Raw genomic sequence first — 21,259 nt, 5'->3', positions numbered from 1 at the left:
AGGTGCATACTAAGAACTCTGCATAAAGTATTAAAATCACACTTCTCACTCTTACTTCTATTCCAGAGCTACTCCTTATGTCTGTGTGTCTGGTTCTCTGTCTGAATCAGGGGCTTACATACGAGTGATTTAAGTACTCCATCCCTCCTTGCTGACGCACTGAACACCCTCTCCTTCACTAAGCCTTCATTTAAGCTTCTGTTGGCTGTGATGACACATGAAGACACCCTTAGAAGCTGTAAGAACAGTCCTGTTCATTGGCAACATTATGCCCATGTCAAGGCCCAAAAAAAAGACTTAGATGTCACTGAGACAGCCAGTTAAGCATTCACTGGGATGTGTACTTCCAGGACTCCAAGACATTGCCCAAAAAAATGTGTTTCTAAATTACTTTCTTGTTTGCAAACAATCCTCTGCCTCTGCTTTGATCTATCTTCAAAAGGAAGCTGTTCCACACATTAAATTCCATTTCCACTGCAGTGATGAAATGTGCAGAGTGCCCTTCCTATCCTCCACTCTTTTACATTGAAGCATTTAGGAACATTAAGCAGATCTATCCCCATTGTTCAAATCCCAGGATGCTGACATTTCAAATCAAACCCTCCTCTATGCAACTTGTGAAAATAACAAAGATAACCTCCCACCAATACTCAGGCAGCTGCTTGCCTGTATGCAATGAACCCAGCACAGGTTGCCAAGAGACTGCAATGATGAGCAGCGTTTTTTCCTGAATACTCTCAAATGAGCTTTCACTATGTATTATCTCTGAGCAATAAAACATGCAAGACCACATTCTTGTTTCAGTTCAGAATTCATTTTATTGCTGATACATAAAAGGACAATTTTATTTTTATTGATTAGCAACATCATAGTATGTCTGTTAAAACTGAGAATAAGCAATTTTCAGATAGCATGCATAGAAATCCCCCCTGAAAGTTCCATTCCCTAGAATAAAAATTAAGTGCAGATTCAATAAAATTTAAGAGGCTCTAAAGAACAGAAAAACTAAGTCTATTATAAGATACTTCTAGTGATTGTCAACCTTTCTATCTAAGAATAAGGCAATTTACAAATTAAAACAAAAGTCACCATTAAACCTTAGGTGTCAGAACATTTTTCCTTATTTGCAACTATCAAGAAGAATAATAATTTTATACAATTAATGAACAAAAGTTCTTTTAGATGTGTTTCTAATACAACATTGCATACATTCTTAGGCCATAATCATTGATCAAAATTTTCAAGCAAAATTCAGTGCTACCAGCTACCATTTTTTTTCATGTAATACTGCATATTTTTTGTCATATAGCTTTCTATAAATTTATTTTTGTTTAATTTACACTACATATTTCTCCAATGAAAGAAAAACACAGAAGTGCTTTTCCGTACATGACAAAATTCTGCACGCACCAAGAATCAAAGGTTTAGTATTGCTCAACTCCTTGGGGAGAAGAGCTGAAATCCCTATTTCTCCATCATCTTACGTTGTGGTAAAACTGATGAGTGGTGTTAGCAACAACCAACAAAGTTTATGCAGTAGAAGGTCAAATAAAATGAAAGATGAAGCTTGGGCTCAAACAAAAGACACAGTCTATCAACTAAACTGCACAGCTTGAAAAGCTTGATAATCATTTCTGTGATAAAAAAACTACCTGAGGGAAAGCATTAAAAGTATAACCAGAACATGAATGACCAAGAAGTCAAGAAGACTACATTTTATCAAGTCCCAGTGCCACACATTTTGTTGCTGCATTTATTTGGGTCTTTTTCTGTACCAAACTCATGACTTCTGAGTCATTTGTCACCACCTCCAAGAGGTGAATATCAACCTCCATGTACAGGCCCAGTGATGTTAGAAGAATGGTGAAAATGGTGTAGCACTATCCAGGCACCCTCAACTGCATATTGATAAACTGCACCTTCTGTGCAATCCTAGGTTATCAAATGTGATACAGAATGACACCAGAAACAAACAAATTAAAAAATAAAAGGGGGCAATTATTTAAATTCTTGAATTTCCTTTCACAGCACATCCCAGCTTTCCCAAGCCATGAGTCCCTCTTCAAAATCTAACTTTCAAATATTAACTAAATCAGCATACAAACAGTCCCACAGCAAATAAATCACAGCCATAGTAGGGAGACTTTTCAATAAAAGCAATCAGGACAGGGAGGTTTAATTTAGAGAGAGAAGAAAGACTTTAGACCTTGATAAGGCATGACATAATTCCATGCCATTGATCTGCAATCATATGGCTGTATCTGTAATGCAAACAACAAGTTATTTAGAATACTCTTAATTAGGTGTAATAAGTGTACACTGGCACATTACTCAATCTATAAATAGACAGCAACCACATAATTTCATTCCTGCCACATGTTATGAGGCATGGGAGGGAAAAAATAAAGGCACTTTGCTTTTTTAAGACCTTTCTTAAATTTGTTTTGGTGTTGTGGTGTTTTTGCGCTTGAAGGTATTTAATCAGGTCTTTAAATACTGACAAATCTTCCTCAGCAGACACAGGTTATCCTCATAAATTGCGTAAAAGGAAGAGAGAACACCTGATTTGTAATAAATCAGGAACCACATTCTATCGATCTGTAAGACATTCAGAGACACAGCTCTGGGCAACCAAATGTTGCCTTGAAAATGTCCCTGCTCCGAGCATGTGGGTGGGACAGATGACCTCTCAACCCAGATTACCTTTATGATCTTCCAACCCATATTACCTTTATGATCCTGTAACCGTCATGAACTTTTTCCTCTATAAAACGGCCCTCTCTATAACCTCTCACATCTACAAACAGTAATTTAAACTGTAGATCAGCTACAAATAACCTTGGGGTATATTTCAAAGGAAAGGTATAACGATCTATAAGAAAATTCAGCAGAAGATCATATGCTTCTTGCCCTGGCTATGACTTACTTTTATTTCTTATTACTCAAATAGCAAAATATACGATTTCCCTGTAATTTCCAACACCTCACTGTGAGACAACCTCTCAGGGAGACAGATTTATCAAAATCTCAAAGGGCAATTTGAAATATGAGCCCTTTGTAAAACTGTTGGCAGCAGATCCCTGGTTGATGAAGGAGTAGAACCCATGATGTTAACTCTTTTTATCTCCTCAATAGTGCACACAGCAACCATTTCAAATATGAAAAAACACAGCAATATTTCAAGTATGAAAAAAATTCTTTTTTTTTTACCCTAAACAGTGTAAGCAAAAAAAAAAAAAATAAAGTATTGGTTTGCATGTACAAAGACACACGCACAGAACTACTGGGCTCTAAATACTGTTCTTCTATGCAAGAAGTAAGATCATCTGAAGCACATACATGATCACAACTGTGGAAAAATGCAAAACATAAGGAAGCTAGAATAAAAATTATGTTTGTTTTTTTTACAAAAAAAGCTATTCAGGGCAGTTGCATTTACCTGGCAACAGCAGGTAACATGAGATAATACACAAAAGCACTTTTAAAGATGGGTCTTTAAATACACAGCTTGACATTGCCAGCACATTTAATAGCTTGCTTTTGACAGGAGCTCATCAGAAGTTCTGTACTTTACTAGTATCTTCATTTCCTTTGAAATGCTGAAGAAGAAGCAGAACAGAGTCTTGCAATGCAGCATGAGCAGCACAGATAGAAGCCTGACAACCCTCTGAAGCCTGAAGGATTTTTTAATGCCTTTTATAGAATTACCATGGTGGGCAAGTGAAAAGCTTGTCATCTAGTAGACAGGATATACACACAGCCTAACTTGTGCAACTTGCCTTTAAATTTCTGAAATATTATTTGCCAGTGGATCAGGGAGGGTTGGAAACCACCAGCTTAAGCAGAAAACCATCTCAGGTATAAATTTTATCTTACCTGCACATAGTTTTGTGGCACAATTTGGTCAATGTTCTCTCTACAAAATATTAACCATTGGATTCTGTACTGGTAAAAGTTCTTGCTTTGCTTCCAGAATCATGTTTATCAGCCCAACCTTCATTTATAACCAAATTTAAAAATACAAACGAACCTACAAAAAATCCAAAAGTCAATGAACTACATGAATAGGCTTTCCCCCTGTAAAACCCTCATAATGCAAACTTCCTGAATTATATGAAAGTCTGCTTTAACAACTTCACGCAGGGGAAAGAAAATCAAGTTTAACATCAGACAGATGGTTCTGAAAGTTATTCCTGGTTTTGTCTGTAATGAGAAGCTGTACAAATGGGGAAAATATTGTTTACTTCCTTGAAAGATCAGATTTAATCAGAAACAATGGTTCTTCATCTCACACCCAAGTAAATCACACTAATTCCCCATTACAGATCTGCACCCCCTCTTCATTCATCCCAGGTGGAATCCACATATTATAAGTATATCATAGTATACAACAATAAAAAAATACTGTTTACACCATGAACACCACTATATCCTTTCAGATCCTTGACTCACAAACCCCCTTTTTACCCTTTGTGCTCTCTTTTATTCACTTTAATAGATATCTGAGACTGAGGCCAATCAATGTTTGTCTAGAGAGTAACTCATGTGAAGCTCCCTGATGCTTCAGGCAAAAAAAGACAATAGCTGAAAAATCAGCAAAAAGGGTGCATTAATTTTCAAGTCAATAGCTCCACAGTGAACCATCTGCTCCCAGGATTGATCAGTAGCACTGAAGGAGGAGGCAGTGAAGGGTGAAACTATTAAAAGGAGCAAACTCGTATATCTGCACCCTCTCCAAGACCCCACACCCAACAAACTTCATGGTCTTTGGCAGTTACTCTCCTTATGGGAACTACTGGGAGAAATCTTGCAGAGGCATAGACTAAAAGGAAAAGGGATGTCACCCCTTCTCTGTTCAAATTCCTGAAGAAACCATGACAGCAGCAGGCAGGAAAGGAGGGAGAGAACACAAAGCAAGATGTCTCTATGGGAGCGTTAAAACAAACACAGAACTATGTGCCCGTCCTCCCAGTCAACAGAGAGTATGCTCAGGGAGGAAAAAAGGCTCTGCCTGACGGGCATCTGGGCCTGCTGGATAGCCATGCTGATCCACTCCAACATCCCCAGCTGGACCAGAGCAAGCCACCTTCTTACAAACAGACAAGCCACTGACCTTCCTCTCACTCCAGAGGATCACAGCAGCAGTAAGGACTACCAGCAGTCAAACTGAAGCTGTTGAAACTCAGTTACTAAATTTAAGCAGCCCCACAACAGGACATAACTGACCAGAGCAGCATGACAGTCTTTTAGAACCACTTAAATCTCTGCAGGCATGAAAAACCTCAGCAGATCTTCCCAGCATGGAACTATGCCAGAAGTGCAAAATGACACTGAGGGCACAGCCAGTTCTCCTTGGCGAGCACATCTAGAAAGACCCTGGCAAGCACAGGACACACTGAGGGCTGCTCACAGAGGGGTTCCTGTTGCTTCCCACCCAGAAAATATATAGGGAGACTTGCCACCCACAAGCTACTACTCAGTTTCAAAACTCTATCCAGGTTGCTAAGTGACAATAAAGTAGCGCTATCTCACACAATTTGCAAACCCCGAGCGCTTGAAGGCAAGGAGATTAATTGTCCAGATCATCATAAATCTCATGCTGCCCATCTAATAAACAAATAAATGCTCATCAAATGTAAAAGCTTGCTGAATTCATCACAATAATGCTAACTCTCCCAAGAGTACAAGCTCAGGTTTTGTTAATGTGCTTTCTGTATCTAAGTGGTGAAATATTCCTAAGCAGGGATATTATTCAAACAAAAAACTTAGCTAGAAAAACAATTTTTTGCTTTCTGTTCTTAATTGTGCAATATATTATGATAATTCCTACATGGTAAAAGTTTTTTAAGTCAACTATAATCTGACTTTATATACAAAATTTTTATGACCCATATCTGATGAGCACTGAAGCACCAGCTTAATTTTAAGAAGTAATTAGTCACATAGAAGGTACAGGGTGACTGAAGTGTTTCAGTATGTGGACAAATGATGTACTAGAATAAATCTCTTAATTCATTTTAAATAGCATCTAATGTGGTGGTCTTATTTTTAGCGTATCAATGAAATATTTATTTTGGGTCAGCATTAAGCTTGTTTGCAGTGATAAATGCAGTGCTTACACTAAGAAAGAAGGAGGCTTCTTTTCAGTATGATACAGAGACCCAAGCCAGCCTTTTTGGTTTTTTTGGGCTTTGTTTTTTTTTTTTTGGCCATTGCTAGAAAATTGAGGCTCATGGCTTGCATTTAGTATTATACAGCCACAGTTACTGCATGTATTTAGTAGCCTGTTCTGAGGTATTTAAAAGAAGATTTTGGAAAAAGCAACTGATTTTTTCAAGGCCAGAGGGGAAAGGATAGAACAGCAATGTAAAAAGGTGGCAAATACAAAGGTGAAAAAGAGTTCTCTCTCTTAATAAAGGCAAAGTTCAGATACCAAAGTATCAGACTGAAAAAACACCAAACAAAACTAGCCATGCTGCCAACAACTTGCAGTTGTTGATGTAATTTCCCCCAACTTTACAAATAATTTAAAAATCTCAAAAATTTAATGTCGAACCAGAAAAAAATGCTGGTCTTGTGGTTCCTTTGCAAGTAAGCTATTGAAGTGCTCTCACAAGACATCAAACTATGTCTTAATTATCCATGTCAGAGGAAAACAGCCAAAACAGCATGACTACAGAGAATTCTTTTATACCCAAAACTCCATATTCTGAGCATCAATTAATCCACACATTACCTTATTGCTTTGCTAAGCTTTTGAGGTCTACAAACTATGTATGTTCTTCTATAGATCCCTCACCAGAAGCATGGCTAGTCAGAGTTCAAAGAAAATGAGAGGAACATTGTTTTAAAAGATAGATATATATATATATATATATATATACACAGCCTTTTGGAGTGTTCCAGAGCCAGAACAAGCTGCCTTTTATTGTCTTCAACACTTCCCTCCAGTTCCCTCCAGAAAAAGGGTTTGTGATAGCCAGACAGACTGCTCTTTTAATCACTACTTCAAATACAAAACCACTGTAATTCTAGGTATTCTGCTCTAGATATCTAAACTAATTTGGCTAGTCCATCTAGTCATCCAGTAGTCATACAGCAGTCATACAACAGTTTTGCGTCCTGCATTCTGACGTAACCGCTGGAAACAATTCAAAATGTTTGCAAATGATCTATATAGCCTTACATGGATAAAGACCTGGCTACAGAATAGTCCTTTCTTGAGCTCTGGCATGGCTGCTCTGTGTCTCCAGGACTCTGCACATGAAGGCCACAAGATAAGGCATCTCAGAAAGGGATTCCCAGTTGTCATTTGTTCTTGAATAAGTCTCTTCTTTTGCTTCTTAATGAACAGAAATTCTCTTTAAAGTACAAAACAAACTCAAAGTATTTCACCCGATCTTTTTCACAGAAAAGCATTCTCCAAGCATTATCCTTGGAACAAAATATAAAACAATCAAAATCTTGTATTAAAGATGAAAGTGTGATTGTCTTTTTTCCACCTTCACAGCTCACCCAGCTGGCTGTGAGGAAAAAAAGGGTAATTCATGTTATCTCACAGTACAAAATAACATTAATACTTTAAAGATTACAGAAAAAAAAAAACCACACCACAGAAACAAACACCAAAAAAAAAAAAAAACTCAAAAGCAACATTCTTTGAAGACCTGCTTGCAAATACCTACTGAAAAATGTTACAAGCTCCTCCTTTCTTATACTTAGCTAGCAATTTAAGCTTTGCCAATACATGCATCACTAAAATGCCTTAGCAGATTTCATTTCAGTTTTACACAAACACGTGTCAGAATTTGGAGTGGTAATAACCACTGTGCCTTAAATAGTGTAACTCTTTCCATTCTAACCCTGCTTACTTCTACATAGTGTATTCAGTCATTTTGAACTTCCCCAAACTATCTTGTCTTCGCCTAAAATTTTCCTTTGATGGACTCTATTTTGAAAGCTTACGTAGACATACAGCAATTATGAGAAGCAACAAATATTGCACACCATTTAATTCTAGAAACGGGTTTGCTTTGTCCATATGCTAAAACAGAATAATATATATATGCATATCAAAACTCAAATATATTGCCCTATGCATGCATATGTATGTTGCATGTATCAGAAATACACATTAATGAATATTTCACTTTAAAAGGAGGATGAAGTCCCCAGGATGTGGTGAGAGAAACAAGTTTGCCAGCTTTTACAACAGTTGTGGGGGGAAAAAAAAGTTGCTGAGATATTTTACTAAGGATGGATATATAGTACATAAATTTAATTGCAGAATGAAAATTATGGAAAATACGAATACTGAAGACAGATTTCCTGTAGCACCCTTCAGTCTGTGCTGTGAACACCACCAGGTGACAAGAACTTGAGTACGATTGCTGTGCACTTTCTCACTAATGACACTATTCATATTACTGCAGTTGTAGAATGCATTACAAATTGCAGTGCATTTTGAAGCTGTGCAGAGTCACACAATCCTAATGCATATAAAGGATCTCCAGTGGGGTAAACTTTGTTACTATGGCATTTTCATGAGAACTTCTGGTGCACAAAAACGTCATGTTTCCTTAACCAGAAAGGAATTAGCCACTACTTAGTTGAGTGAATTGGGAACCATTAAAACAAGGAAAAACAGATCATATTGCAAAGAATGATGCTTATGCATTTGAACACTGGTATCACTCACAGCACTTTACATTTAGGTGAATTAACAAGCTATGGTAAACTAAGTGAAATGTATACCAGAAACAAACAGGAAGTGACTGCTGGGATTTGGCATTGTCAAATGTCACCATATGGAAAAGGTTAGAAACTTTTTGAAGGCTCATTTCCTAAATGGCTGGTGTTAAGGCAAATAAAACCACATTGGGGAATTTAATTAACTTTTATTACTCCATAATAAATTAAGATCTCAAAAAAAATTAATAACTCAGATAAGAACATTCAAGTAACAACTCTTGCCATTTAAGTAAACAACACTATATTATCTCCACTAATTATAACACAGTCATGCTTCTGAACTCTCTCATGTTACAGCAATTTCATTACTAACAAAAACCACTGGGGGTGAAGGAGAGGAAGAAAGCTTTGACCCACATACCTTACAGGTGTATTTATCTTACTCAATACACCACATTTTCTTGCATTTCCTAAATTACACTTTCTGCTCCAGAATGTCTGCTTCATGCAAAAATAAACACAGGCAAGATGCAGATTTGAGAGCAAAACACATATCCAATAGAGGTTTTGCATTAACTGGCCATGGAGCCATTAAAATAGGAAGCTAGGTCAGTGATAAAAGTGCTACTCTTCATATGCAATTTTTTGCAGAGTACTCAAGACAAGAGTGGGAGCTCTAACTGTGTTCATCTGACAACTATACTTCCAAGTATCCAGGGATTGTTTCATTTATTAATCTTGTGCTGATCCTCAAGGTGAGAAAAATTCAAAGAGAAATAGTTCTCTAACTTGAGCTTTCCCTTCTCGACATGTTTTGGCTGTAAAGAACTGAAGAAAGGCCATTTTTAAGGAATGTGCTTCGCACTACAGCGATTAACTTTAAAGCAACTAGAAGCCAGCTGATGACAGGCAGCTTTCAGGCTGTAGCCCCAAGAACTGAAGTCATCTGTTTAAGGAAGGCACTGACTCTGCCTGTCTTAACCAGCATCTTTAAAAATGAAGAAGCCAAATTTAACACACACATGGAGAACTTTCCATTACTTCAATCTCCAATGTAATCCTGTTTGTAACCCAGTATTGTCAATATACTATTTCAAAAATGTCTCACTACAGTTTTCCAAAGTTCTCAAAAATCCAAAAAGTATATTCCTGAAATGTTTTGGTGTTTTGTTTTTTTTTACTGAAACACATTTTATGTACTAAATAGTCACGTCTTCCAAAATGAGGGGGAAAGATGAGTAGACATTACAAAACCGAGAGTTGTTTCCATTAGGGATTTTGGCTCAAAAGAGTACAAACTTCACAGGATACCTGTCACCTATTTATTCACCAGCATTTCCTCCATGGAACACATAAAAACTCAACCAATGTAAAAGCTTCCAGGATGACATTTAAAGATACTGGCTTTAATCTCACACACTAATTTTGGTGATCAGTTTTGGTTCTGATTTTACAGTGTCACTCTACAGCCAAGTATGAGGCTTTAGCGAACAGTTCCTAGTGACAAACAACATCATGGCCTAAAGAATAGTCCTTCACACCGCTACTTGTTCCCTCCTCTTCAAGTTGGCAGACACCAATACATGCTGATCTTCAAGTTTTCTGTTTGGGGTAAATAACAATGGCCATATTTTGACACAGATATGCTTTAAAGTATTCTAAAAATTTAAGAGGTAGATATGCATAAACTAAAACTGTGCCCATATCAGAAGTTACAATGATGTCCAGCAGTAACACCAATCTGTTTTTCTTAGCAACTGACTGTAAACATAGTTCCACTGAAATCCGTTTAAGAGTTTGCCAAGGAAGTTGCTATCCCATGTGGGTAAATTATGGCAAAACTGGACAACAGTCTTCTAAATAGAACTGTGAACCAGCCATTAGCATATCACAAACAAGCAATAAACTTTTGTGTAATTACATCTGCCAGTACAGTACTTTTGCTTATCATCTGCTCATTCTCTTATTCACCCCCTCCCTTCAGCTAAATAATTAATTAGTTTTATTTAGGAAGAAAATAGCAAAGAGGAAAAACTCCCTTTGAGAACTACAGATGTTAGAAGTTTCTAAGCTTCTGTTTGTGCTAGTGAAAGGGGTTTGCTCTTGCACATATATTTCCTAAATCTTGTTATACACACATTAAAAAAAATCCACTCCTGAGTGATTCTGTCTGCAAAGTATCACCATATGGTAGCTTTCACAAATGATCAACTGTACCAAAACATCTAAAAATAACATCTTCCTTAAGTAAAACAAAAACAATTACCAGCGGAGACTTTTGGGTATAGTTCTGAGCTAAGGAATCAATACCATGTCGCTGAAATGCTTCAAGTAAGTAAATAAGCAACCTCTGGAGAAAAATAGCACAGTCCTAAATGGCCCACAAGCATCAATGATAAATGTAATATACATGCTTTGGGTTCTTTCAAAAGTCTATTCTTAGATGTAAGACAAACCAAATCCATTTAATTAAAACCTTAGCTTACAAACACATCCACCAAGTAAGTGAAGCTTAACAAATCTAATTTGAATGAAAGGGACTAGCTGGGTAAAAGAGCAGCTCCCTGATGTTCCTTCCTCTAGTGGTTTCATGTAACCACTGATCACCAACTACTACAACAGCAAACATACAACACCCTTAAACTAAATGGGAGTTGTCTGTTTAAATATAGCTACTTTTAAATAATGCATGATGAGTTATAAAATAAAGTGCTACTAAATTATTTAACATGGGTCTCATCTTTAACAATGATATATCACTTTTAATTAAATTGAAAGAAAGATGTTTATATTTGGAGTTGCATGTTATTGCAAATTGCAACCAGTAAAGCAACATTTTAACTCCAATTATGTCAGCAGTCAGTTTTTCCTATATATATCTGATTCACAGAAATAGAACTGGGACTCAAGCTAAGATAAGCAAAAGCAAGACTTGCAGAGCTGTCTTAGATCTTCAGGCGATCACAGCTTAGCATTCATTCACAACCTTCAGATACAGAACATCCCACCTGTCTATAACAGTAGGCAAGAACTGGTTGGGATCTCAATCTCACCAACCTGTGTCAATAACATTCATAATACGCATGTTTTCCTTATATACACGTATCATCCTCTATGAGAGCAAACACTTAAATGTACTTAATACCACTGCAGCTAATAAAGGCATCATGTTCTATTACTTTTAAAGTGTTCTGAAGACTGCCACACAGAAGGGTGTTAAAGCTGAAAGTTTGTGTAGAACTATGTTTCCAACACAATGCAACAGTCGTATAGTATTTACTATCGTAACTTTCAGCCAGGCCTAACATCTGTAAGTGCAAAATTAACATTTAGCAACAAAATGGAATGACACATCTTGTTCAGGAGATTTCAGGAAAAAACTGCTTTCCACCCCACATAACAGAGTAACATTACTCTTCAACAATCACCGTTTAAAGGTGCCTTTTGCATGTAGTGCATGGAGCAAAAGCCTAAGGGAAGAACAGCACCAACTGGACAGGACTTCATAAACTACTAACTTTAATGGGTGCTCTGTAGAGGAAACATCACCACATGACCTATTGTCTAGAAATCAAACCCAAAGTGGGATCAGTTCAGGCCTGAATGGAGTCCTACTTTGCCCCTCAAAACAAACTTCCAAGAAAAAGCCTGATCTTCATGTCATTGCATCAAGCTCTTCCCAAGAGGGTTTTGTACAGACCCCATGGCTGACTGTGGACCACGCTTTGTGGTCCCAGTCATAGGATCCTTCAACACAGCAAATAAGACTGTTTTATTATTTTAAGCTTTCAAATGCCTGCTTGTTGATTTTCCAGGGGGGAAGAAATTAAATAAATACACCTTCCATGAAAAAAGTTAATTCCACTGGAACAACTTCGGCAGCCCGAGACAGCAAACAAAAACTGCATTAACCTAAAATTTTGACAGCTGCTTTACGCATCCAGTGCCACGAGCGAGGATATATAGAAGTTTACTTCTCCTTCCGCGAGGTGCCTTTCAAAGTGGAAGCCGCCTTTCTCCTTGGCGGCACTCCCGAAGAGGAGCCCGCCGTGCCACCGCGGGCTCGGTGCCTGCGGCTCTGGCGGGGCGCACGGCAGCGGTCCCCGGGACCGGCGGTGAACTAGAAAGGGTGGGCGGCGGGCATGGAAAGTGGTGAGGAAGGGCTCGCTGAGCCAGCCCACCCGCGCCGCAGGGTGGCAGGGCGGGATCCCCGCGGCAGCGGTGCCCGCCGCCGAGGAAGGGGAGCCGGAGGGAAGGAGGGAGGGAGGGAGGCAGCCCGCCGCTTCCCCCACACCCAGGACGCCCGGCAGGGCAGGGCGGCTGCCCGGGGCAGGCAGCTTCCCCTCCGGCCAAGCGGAGAGCCGCAGCCCCGGGGGGCTCTTCCTGCCAGCCGGGGACAGATGTGGACGCAACAGCTGGACGGGGAGGAGGGAAGAGGAAAGGAAGGAAGAGGCACGGTTGTCTCACAAACCCCCCCACCTCCGCCGCCGCTCCCGGGGATGCGGGAGGGATGCAGCGGCCGTCCCCAGCTCCGGGTTAGCCCCACTTTGGGATGGGGATGGAGAAACCGGCCGTGAAAGCGGCGGGGCTGGCCGGCTCCTGCCCCCCTTACCTTGCTGCGGATCTGGCCCGAGGTGGACACTTTCCGGATGAGTTTCTGGGGGCCCTCGTGCTCCCCTTCGCTGTCCGACGACTCGTCCGCCGGCCCCGCCGCCGCCGCCGGGGGCTGGGGCTGGGGCTGCAGCGGGATCCCGGCGCCGCTCATCCCCGACTCGGCCCCGGCCATCTTCCCGGACTCCTACCGAGAGAAAGCACACGAGCCCGGCTCAGCCAGGGCAGCCGCTGCCGCTCCCCTCCCCGGGGAGGAGGAGGAGGAGGAGGCGGTGCGGGAGGGTGGGGCAAGAGGCGGTGCGGGGGGCGGGACGGGGGCGGTGGCGGCCGGGGCTCTGTCGGAGCGGAGCGGGGCCGCCCGCCCGGCCGCCATCTTCCGCCGCCCCTCCGGCGGGCAGGGGCCGCGGCCGCGCCGCCCGCCCCGGGGGCCCGGCCCGGCCGCCCGCCGGCGCGGAGCCGGACGGACGGCTCGGCCGCCGCGCCCCTGCCGACGGCGGCGGCCCGGGCGGCTGCCGGGGCCAGCCGGGCCGTCCCTGCCCGCCCCGCAGGTGAGCGCCGGGGCCGGCCCGGGCGGCGAAGCGAGCGACGGGAGCGGGGATGCGCCCGGCGCTCCCGCACCTGGCAGCGCTGGCTCGGATGTCCCGGCGTGGCGGGGAGGTGGGCGCGGCACCGGGTCAGGACTTCATAACCCGGAGCGAGCGCCGCCCGCCCCCGCCGGCAGCCCCGGGCGCGCTGTGCCGCCCGGGGACACTCGGGGGGCGGCCGATGCCGAGTTCCGAGCGCAAGGACGGCGAAACCGGGCGGTGCCGTGCCCGGCCCTTGCCCCGTCCCGGCCGAGGGCTGTGCCGCTCTCCCTTGGCAGCGCAGGATGTCTCTTCGGGACTTGGACGGACGGCATCTGATGCGATGGGCTCCTTATCTATATGCTATTCCTCCAGCCGGTCAACCCCGTGGTAACTGTCTATCAGCGCCAAATCCTTGGATAGTTTTAGTAAATGCATCTATTGCTTTCCAGTGATTTTCTCATAATAGCTTAACTTTCCTGTTATTCTGATCACTTCTGTCTTTGTGAAAGAGCAGCCCTTACTTCTGGGGAAAGAAAGGGTCGGTTTTCTTTTTGCATCTCAGATCTGGCAGCTCACACAATCTTGAAATGTCACCACATGTTCTGAATTGTGGGACTTCAAAATTATTGTGGCTTGTATGTAGTCAGTGTTTAAAATAAGTGTTTAAATCACAGCAATACTAGATAAAACACACAACTCCTAGCTGCGTGGACCGGATTAAACATAAGAAAGCAATCAATGCTTGTGGCTTCTATATTCCCACAATTCTATTTATATTTCCAGAAAGGGAACTAACAACTCTTAACATGCTAATATAATGCTGCAGTACCTAAATACAAAGCATTTAATGAGGAAAAGTAAACAACTGTACAACCTATCCTACACTGCAGACACCTTGCCCAGTCTGAATTTAAAATAATCCAGAGTTTTTATGGTCCAGCCCATTTCTTTTACTGGGGTTTTTATTTCTAGTAGTGTAGGGGGAAGCAATATTTCTATGAAGCCTTGAAGTTCTCATGGCTTAGTTCTGTGTTACTGCAGCAGATACTTCAAGTACAATTCTACTACCCACCTCCATATAGGACCAATTGTGGAGGTTATATTTAAAAAAGATATCAAAAGTAATATTTAAAAATTCAAAATATCTATTAAGTTCTATTTTAAAGAAATTTTGATCAAATTACCGTCATGCTCTATCAAAATATTAATAATGCCTAAATCCTATCATTAATACCTCATCTTAAAATGATTGTGAAACTAAGGACTAATTTTGTCTTACATCACTCTTCACTTGAGAGGGAGTTCACAGTTTTTCAAAACATGGGATCAAACTTGAGCAGGTGCAAGTACGCATTGCTATCAGTAGGTAAGTTTAGGGCATAGCTAGGAAGAAAGATAGTTAAAAGCAATGTTTATGGACAATGTGTCTTTCCACCATCCTTTCTTCCTCTTCCCTGTCTGAATTTCAGGAATAGCAAATTATGCCAGAACATGTCTCACTGTAATTCCTCGACTCTTTTGAAAGTAAATGTGACCTGAATATTGCAAGGGGACAACAAGACATAGTTTCCTAATTAATGCTAACATGTTGCACATAATAGTAATTGTGATTTGAGAAACATTTGGTGCTAACGGAAAACAAGCAAGACTGGCTACATTTAATTCAACTGAATTAAATAGTGATGGCTGAACAACAGTAGCTACTGTTAGAATAAATACAATTATTCAATTTCTGTTAATTTTTAGAGTTTAACTATGAGCACTAGTAGTTGCACACTTTCTATACCATACAGAGGGCACCATGCATCTTCACCTGGGCTCTTCCTCACTCCTGACTATCCAAACACGAAAGTGTGGTTACCAGGAAAGAAGGCCCTAGCCTTTCATTTCCAAGCAAGCCTCTTTCATCATATCTTGGTAAACTTCAGAGTGCTATAAAAAAAACCAAAAAGTACTAGGAATGTTCTCTCAGGTTACTTTATGTGAAGATTTTAGTAGCAATAACCTAAGTCTGCAAATGATAGGAAATGTCCCATGAGAGCACTTCAACAAGAATATGAGAACATGGTTTCTGTGAAATGTGTAGTGGATTCTATGAAATAACAGGCTTTAAAGTCTGCAGTTGTTTAATGTGTACAGAGTTCTCCAAAATGGAGAAACCAAGTGTTAAAAATTATTGAAAATACATGAGTTACTCACTCATGTTAGCATAGCAAGTTGTTTCTACAAATATGTACATTGCCCAGGCACAAAGACAGTTTTAAAGACAACTATTTCCACTTGCTCTTCTTTTCAAAGTTATAAATAATTAATAAGGGTCCAGTTCCAGCCTTTGCTCAGATAAAGCTGTCTAAGGTGGCAGTGAATTTCACCTCAAAAAGGACTTGCAACTTGACTTCTATCCCTTCATCTCACAGCTGGATTTCTCCCAAGTGATTGATGTCAGACTCAATACGAGAAATATTGGATAGCAAGTTTCAGGCCAGTGACCACAGCTACAAATACTCCGGCACAAATGGTACCACAAGACTTCTGCAAGTTGGGCTCTTGAACAATGTGGGACTATATGCGGCCATTAAAAACACATACAGTGTTTGCATGTGCTGTGTCTTTCACTTAACATTTTCACACTTCTTAGTAATGACCTTAAGTTTCCTAACTGAAGCAAGGGAGTAAAAAGCATAAAGAAAGGTTGGCATTTAAAGGAAGATACTCAGACAACAAAAACAGCTCTGCTGACATCATTTGTGCTACGGCAATTAATATCAGCTGATAAACTGCCCTTTATGCAATACATACTACACTGTGATATTGTACACATTTAATATACATATATACACTGTGAGAACATTTTAACCACGTTAAGTCCCAATAGGACATGTGTCACTAAATTGCATATGCAATATAGAAAAAAATCTAAATACACATGAACTCTAGCTGCACTGAAGATTATAATTTATAATACAGATTACTGCGCTATTTGATTTCAGCCCTAAAGCTAATTCCCTTTGTAGCAAGAATCTTTACATCTTTTTTCCTAAGTCACTTTGGCATCTATAAACTAAAGAATAATGCTTTTCTATCCTTCACCTCAGAAAGTTGTTCTGAGGGAATTTGAATCAATAGTGTGTCAGATTAACAATGCATTATTCACCATGTTTAAAATATTTTATTGACTCTTTGCTAATTTTGGTGGTTAGTGATAGCTATGGTTTTTAACTGGACTCCCCACTCTGAAAAAGTTCATTTCAGATCTGCCTGTGAACTCCTTCTGCAGATCGAATTAGTGATACTATTCTTTCTTGACTTCCTTACTTAGCAAAGAGGAAGCCAAAATATAACAACATGTATCCATACCACTGTTAAAGAAAGTAATTACATCACTTGTGGCTCGCTTGGGATTAGCCAAGGGAATCCTGTAACCTGTAGTATTAAGGAAACTGTAGTACCGAATCCTGTAACCTGTAGTATTAAGGAAACTACTAAACTATGTTGTATGCTTCAAAGTAAAAAGGTCCAAACCAAGGCAAGTAATAAATGTAAACAGATGCTTTGTGAATGTATTAGAACTTACGTATACATTTCAAAAGTAAGGTAAAGCCAAGACTCATGTCTCATATATGTCTCATATATATGTCTCATGAAAATTGTGCCTAGAGCTTTGTAAGTCACATGTTATGCACATTTTTACTACAAAGCCACCAAACCCACCTTGCAAGAATTCAGGGTGAGCTTTACATTTTAAGTCACTTTTACTTAACTCCATCATGGGATCTTACACAACTCTTACTGGATTCAGGAAAAGCTTTTCTATTAAAAATGTGATGTAAGTTAAGGAAAGGACTTTACAGAAATTTGAAGTAATACACAGACAAGTCCAGCTCTGATTGGCATAGGACTTGTCGCTCCATTTAATGTCCATCACTTAGTTCTCAGAATAGCTATAGGAAGAGCATTTCCCAATAATCTGATAATTTGCACCGATTCAAAACCTGCAAAAAATAGTTTCCCCTATCTTGCTGCTCTTTGTTTCATGTTTTAAGAGCAGGGGAGAGTATACCATGTTTTCCCTTTTATCATTCAGGTCTTCATCTAAATCTCTTTTTGCCCCCATTATCATAAAAAGCCTGCTTATGAGCAGATGGAAAGAACAATGTGGCTCTTGCCACAAAGACCATGCATTTTACCAGCAGGTTACCAGGTAAACGATTGAGTGGATCAGCTGAAATTGGAGTCTTGTAAAGGAAATCGGTGCAGTGGTTAACCTTAAAACTGCATTCATGCATGTACTCCTTAACAAATGCAGCAATGAAATGATAAACATGACCCAAATCCTGGCCCTTACTGGGGGAGGGGGAAATGGAGAAAAAAAAGATGTGCTCCTTGTTTATCTAAGCCATGCACACAGAAGGAAACGGGCTTGGATGCTTCAGCCAGGACTCCGCATTTCCAAGTGGAGAGGGGCTGCAATCCATCTGCCTCCTGAGTTTCAGCTGAGTTTTGGATGACGGCAGCAATTTAAATGTCACTGTTTAATAGGATAACACATTCGTAGGAATTGACTTCTCTGCCTTCCTCCCACGATGTCTTCATCTCTCCAGGCAAAAATCTCGGGTTTCCCTTGCCTGATCCTTTCAATGTCATGAAAGCTCCATGTTACTGGAACACACATACAACTGTTTTCCCTATCACAGCTGCATCTCCAGCAACAGTTTCGGGGCTTGAGCATTGGAGAGGGTAGCGAAGGGGGATGTTCAACTTAACAACAAATACTAGGAGGGCTACAAGGAAGGGAGTAAACTTAGTTCATTGTGGGTATCTCCAGGGCTCTACTGCTGCTTTCCTGAGGGTGCACACACCAAGACACGCAGAGAATGGGTCTCCCCGGTTTGCTCTTTAAAACTGGGCTTACGAGTAAAACCTGGACCAACAAAACATGGTACAGCTATCTAAAGGGGAGCTTGGCAGTGGCACGGGTCCATGCTTCATGTTGCCTCGCCAAGTTCAGGGCCAAAGGCAGCCTAGCCTTGACCTCTTAGATAGCCTGAAATCTCCCAAGCAGCTACACAAAGCCTATTTTTAGCCGTCCCTGCCTCATGTGTGTGTGTGTTTGCACAATGGAGAAAAGCCCGGGAGCGGGACCAGACTGCCCTGAAAAGGGAAATCTGATTTTATCGCCTGCTGAGGATGCCGGTGACATGATTTCCTTTGGTTGGAAGGAGGGTCTTCCAGTTGCTTAAACAAACCGCAAAGGCACCTCACTGCAGCTTTGAGCACTCCGATCCCTTCGCAGCGGCCCAAAGGCACGCACTTTCCCCACGCGGCAGGGGACAGCAGGGTACCCCCAGCCCCGTCCCGCTTTGCCGCTGCGATGGGAGCAATTCCCAGCCTAGCTCCAGAAGAAGAAGGTGGGGGGAAATGTGCGTCTCTTTCTGAAAGCTGCCTCCCAGCGCTGCTTGGACACGTCGCTTTTGTTGTGCTATGAGAAGGAGTTTAACGGTGTCAACATCCAACCCACCCCCCCCCCTCGACAAAGTTGAAGGCAAGGCTCTCGGTGCTAATCCCAAGCTTTCCACCCGGGCAGTGAAACTCAGAAAGGGCAATGAACTCCCCGTCTCCCAGAGGGACGAGCTCGTCAGCAAATGGCCAGACACGGCGGGGGCGAAAGGCTCCCACCCCCCGCTCCCCGCGGGGAGGGGACGAGCGCCGGCGGCAGGGCTCTGGTGTGGAGCGGGGTCGGAAGAAGGGAAGGGGGGTCTGGAGGGCACAGATAAGGATGATAGCCCGACCCCCCGGCTGAACAATACAGGCAGGAAAAAGGGTAGGAAACGCCTGTGCAACGGCAAGGCACGCATGTACCTACCAGCTCCTCCCAGGCGGGGCTGCGGGCGCTATAGGAAGGGTACCCATGCTCGTCCATCACCCCGCAGCAGGTCCCCGACCTCCGCGGGGACAGCGCCGACGGGCAGCGGAGCTGGGTCCGCCGGGCTGCGCCTCCCTCCCGCCGCTGCCGCTGCTCCGGCTGGCAGCGCTTCCCCGGCGCCGCTCGTCCTCCCCCCACCCCGGCCCCGCTCCTCCCTTTTCTCCCCCGGCTATGTCCAGGCCCCCTCCTCCCTCCCCGCCCGACTCCCTTCCCTCCCACGGCCACCGGGCTCAGCCCCGGCTCCCGGGGGAGCCGGCCTGCAGCTGCCGCGCCGCTCACATCATCGCCGCCTCCCGCCCGCCCGCCGCGCTGTCCCGGCCGCCCGCACGCCCGGCCCCCTCCGGCCCGGGAAGCCCGGCGGATCACGGACAAATCGCCTTGGGCGTAAGCCGGTTTACGGCCGCTCCTGCTGTCAGCGTCGCGGCGGGGCCGGCGGGCGAGGATGCGCCCCGCGGCGAGGGGAGCGAGCCCTCGGTGAGCCGGGAGCCGCTCCTGCCCCGCGGGGACACGCCGCCTCCCCTGCCCCAAGGCTGGCGCCGCTGGCCTCGGTGCGGCACCGGAGCGCGGGGTCTGCGGCCCCGACGGGCCCGGCTGGGTGTTGCGTGCGCCTCGGATGGAGCACCGCCGCTCCCGCATCACCCCGTCCCGAGCGGAGCCAGGAGGGCGCCAGGGACAAGGCTCTGCTGCTGGGACAGCTCTCTGGTCCCACTCCCCCGCGAAGGCTCCGAGAGCGCAGTACTGGGGTTTTGATACCCTCTGGATGTTAAATTGAGGGTGAAACGGCGCCTCATTCCCCCACAGAGGCGCCGGGTGGTCGCACGGGCACGTTAAGAGAAACTCCCAGGAGCTGGGACACGGCATAGCCACTGTGGAACAGACATCACAGATGTGTAGGCCATGTCTAACACAGGGGGGTTCTAATTTCCAGGGCCACCGTGCCAACCTTATGCAGCAGCAGGATTTCTCTGACCTCCATTACACCTTTTATTAGTATACACAGTGTGTATACTTTAGCCTTCTCGGTTTACTAGATACCAGCATCCCCTTGAACACCAGCCAAAGCATAACAACTCTTCAAGTGGATGTTGTATCTCCTTTGAACTCAACATTTTAACTCATTTTTTTTCTCCCTGTTGTGGAATAGTGGGATATGTGAAAAAGTAGAACTGGTGGAGAGAGAAAAAATTGAAGCTTAGTCACCATCCAAAATAATGGTGTTCTTCACTCTACTTTCAGCCTGCCCTTTTGAATTTGCAGCTACAATGTTTTATTACAAGTTATCTACAGATCATCTACTTGGTAACTGCAAACATGGACAAGAAATTGTATTTCACAAGAAAAAATAAAGGAATTTGTATTTGTAATCGATTTTTTAAATGCATTTACATTTTCATTGTGTTTTTAAGCTTTTTCATACAAAAAAAAAAGAAAAACCACACACACAGACATCTGAGCTTTCGCTTTTGCA

General features: G+C 42.7%; 1 protein-coding gene and 1 long non-coding RNA gene across 4 annotated transcripts in view; one reads left to right on the top strand and one right to left on the bottom strand.

Moving 5' to 3' along the window:
* The window catches only part of DGKH (diacylglycerol kinase eta), a 144,563-nt gene extending 124,673 nt beyond the window's left edge, over positions 1-19,890 (bottom strand). The window contains exons 1-2 of one of the 3 annotated variants that reach the window (XM_021530816.4): positions 19,732-19,890; positions 13,304-13,489 (exon numbers count right to left, since the gene is read on the bottom strand). In XM_021530816.4, the coding sequence (XP_021386491.2) occupies positions 13,304-13,489; positions 19,732-19,788 (243 nt within the window). In that variant the 5' untranslated portion in view covers positions 19,789-19,890. Of the gene's footprint in view, positions 1-13,303; positions 13,560-19,731 lie in introns of those variants that run through there. The other 2 variants (XM_021530817.4, XM_085577055.1) reach the window with 2 other exon arrangements.
* LOC144245906 (uncharacterized) lies at positions 14,115-16,461 on the top strand. Its single transcript, XR_013339475.2, has 2 exons — positions 14,115-14,255; positions 16,286-16,461. It is a non-coding gene; the product is annotated as an uncharacterized LOC144245906 (long non-coding RNA).
* Positions 19,891-21,259: the final 1,369 nt, after the last annotated feature.

Source organism: Lonchura striata, chromosome 1 (assembly GCF_050655825.1).
Source record: "Lonchura striata isolate lonStrDom1 chromosome 1, ASM5065582v1, whole genome shotgun sequence".
Lineage (NCBI taxonomy): Eukaryota > Metazoa > Chordata > Aves > Passeriformes > Estrildidae > Lonchura > Lonchura striata.
The sequence above is the reverse complement of the archived record's forward strand: the minus strand, read 5'-3'. Positions and strand labels throughout refer to the sequence as shown.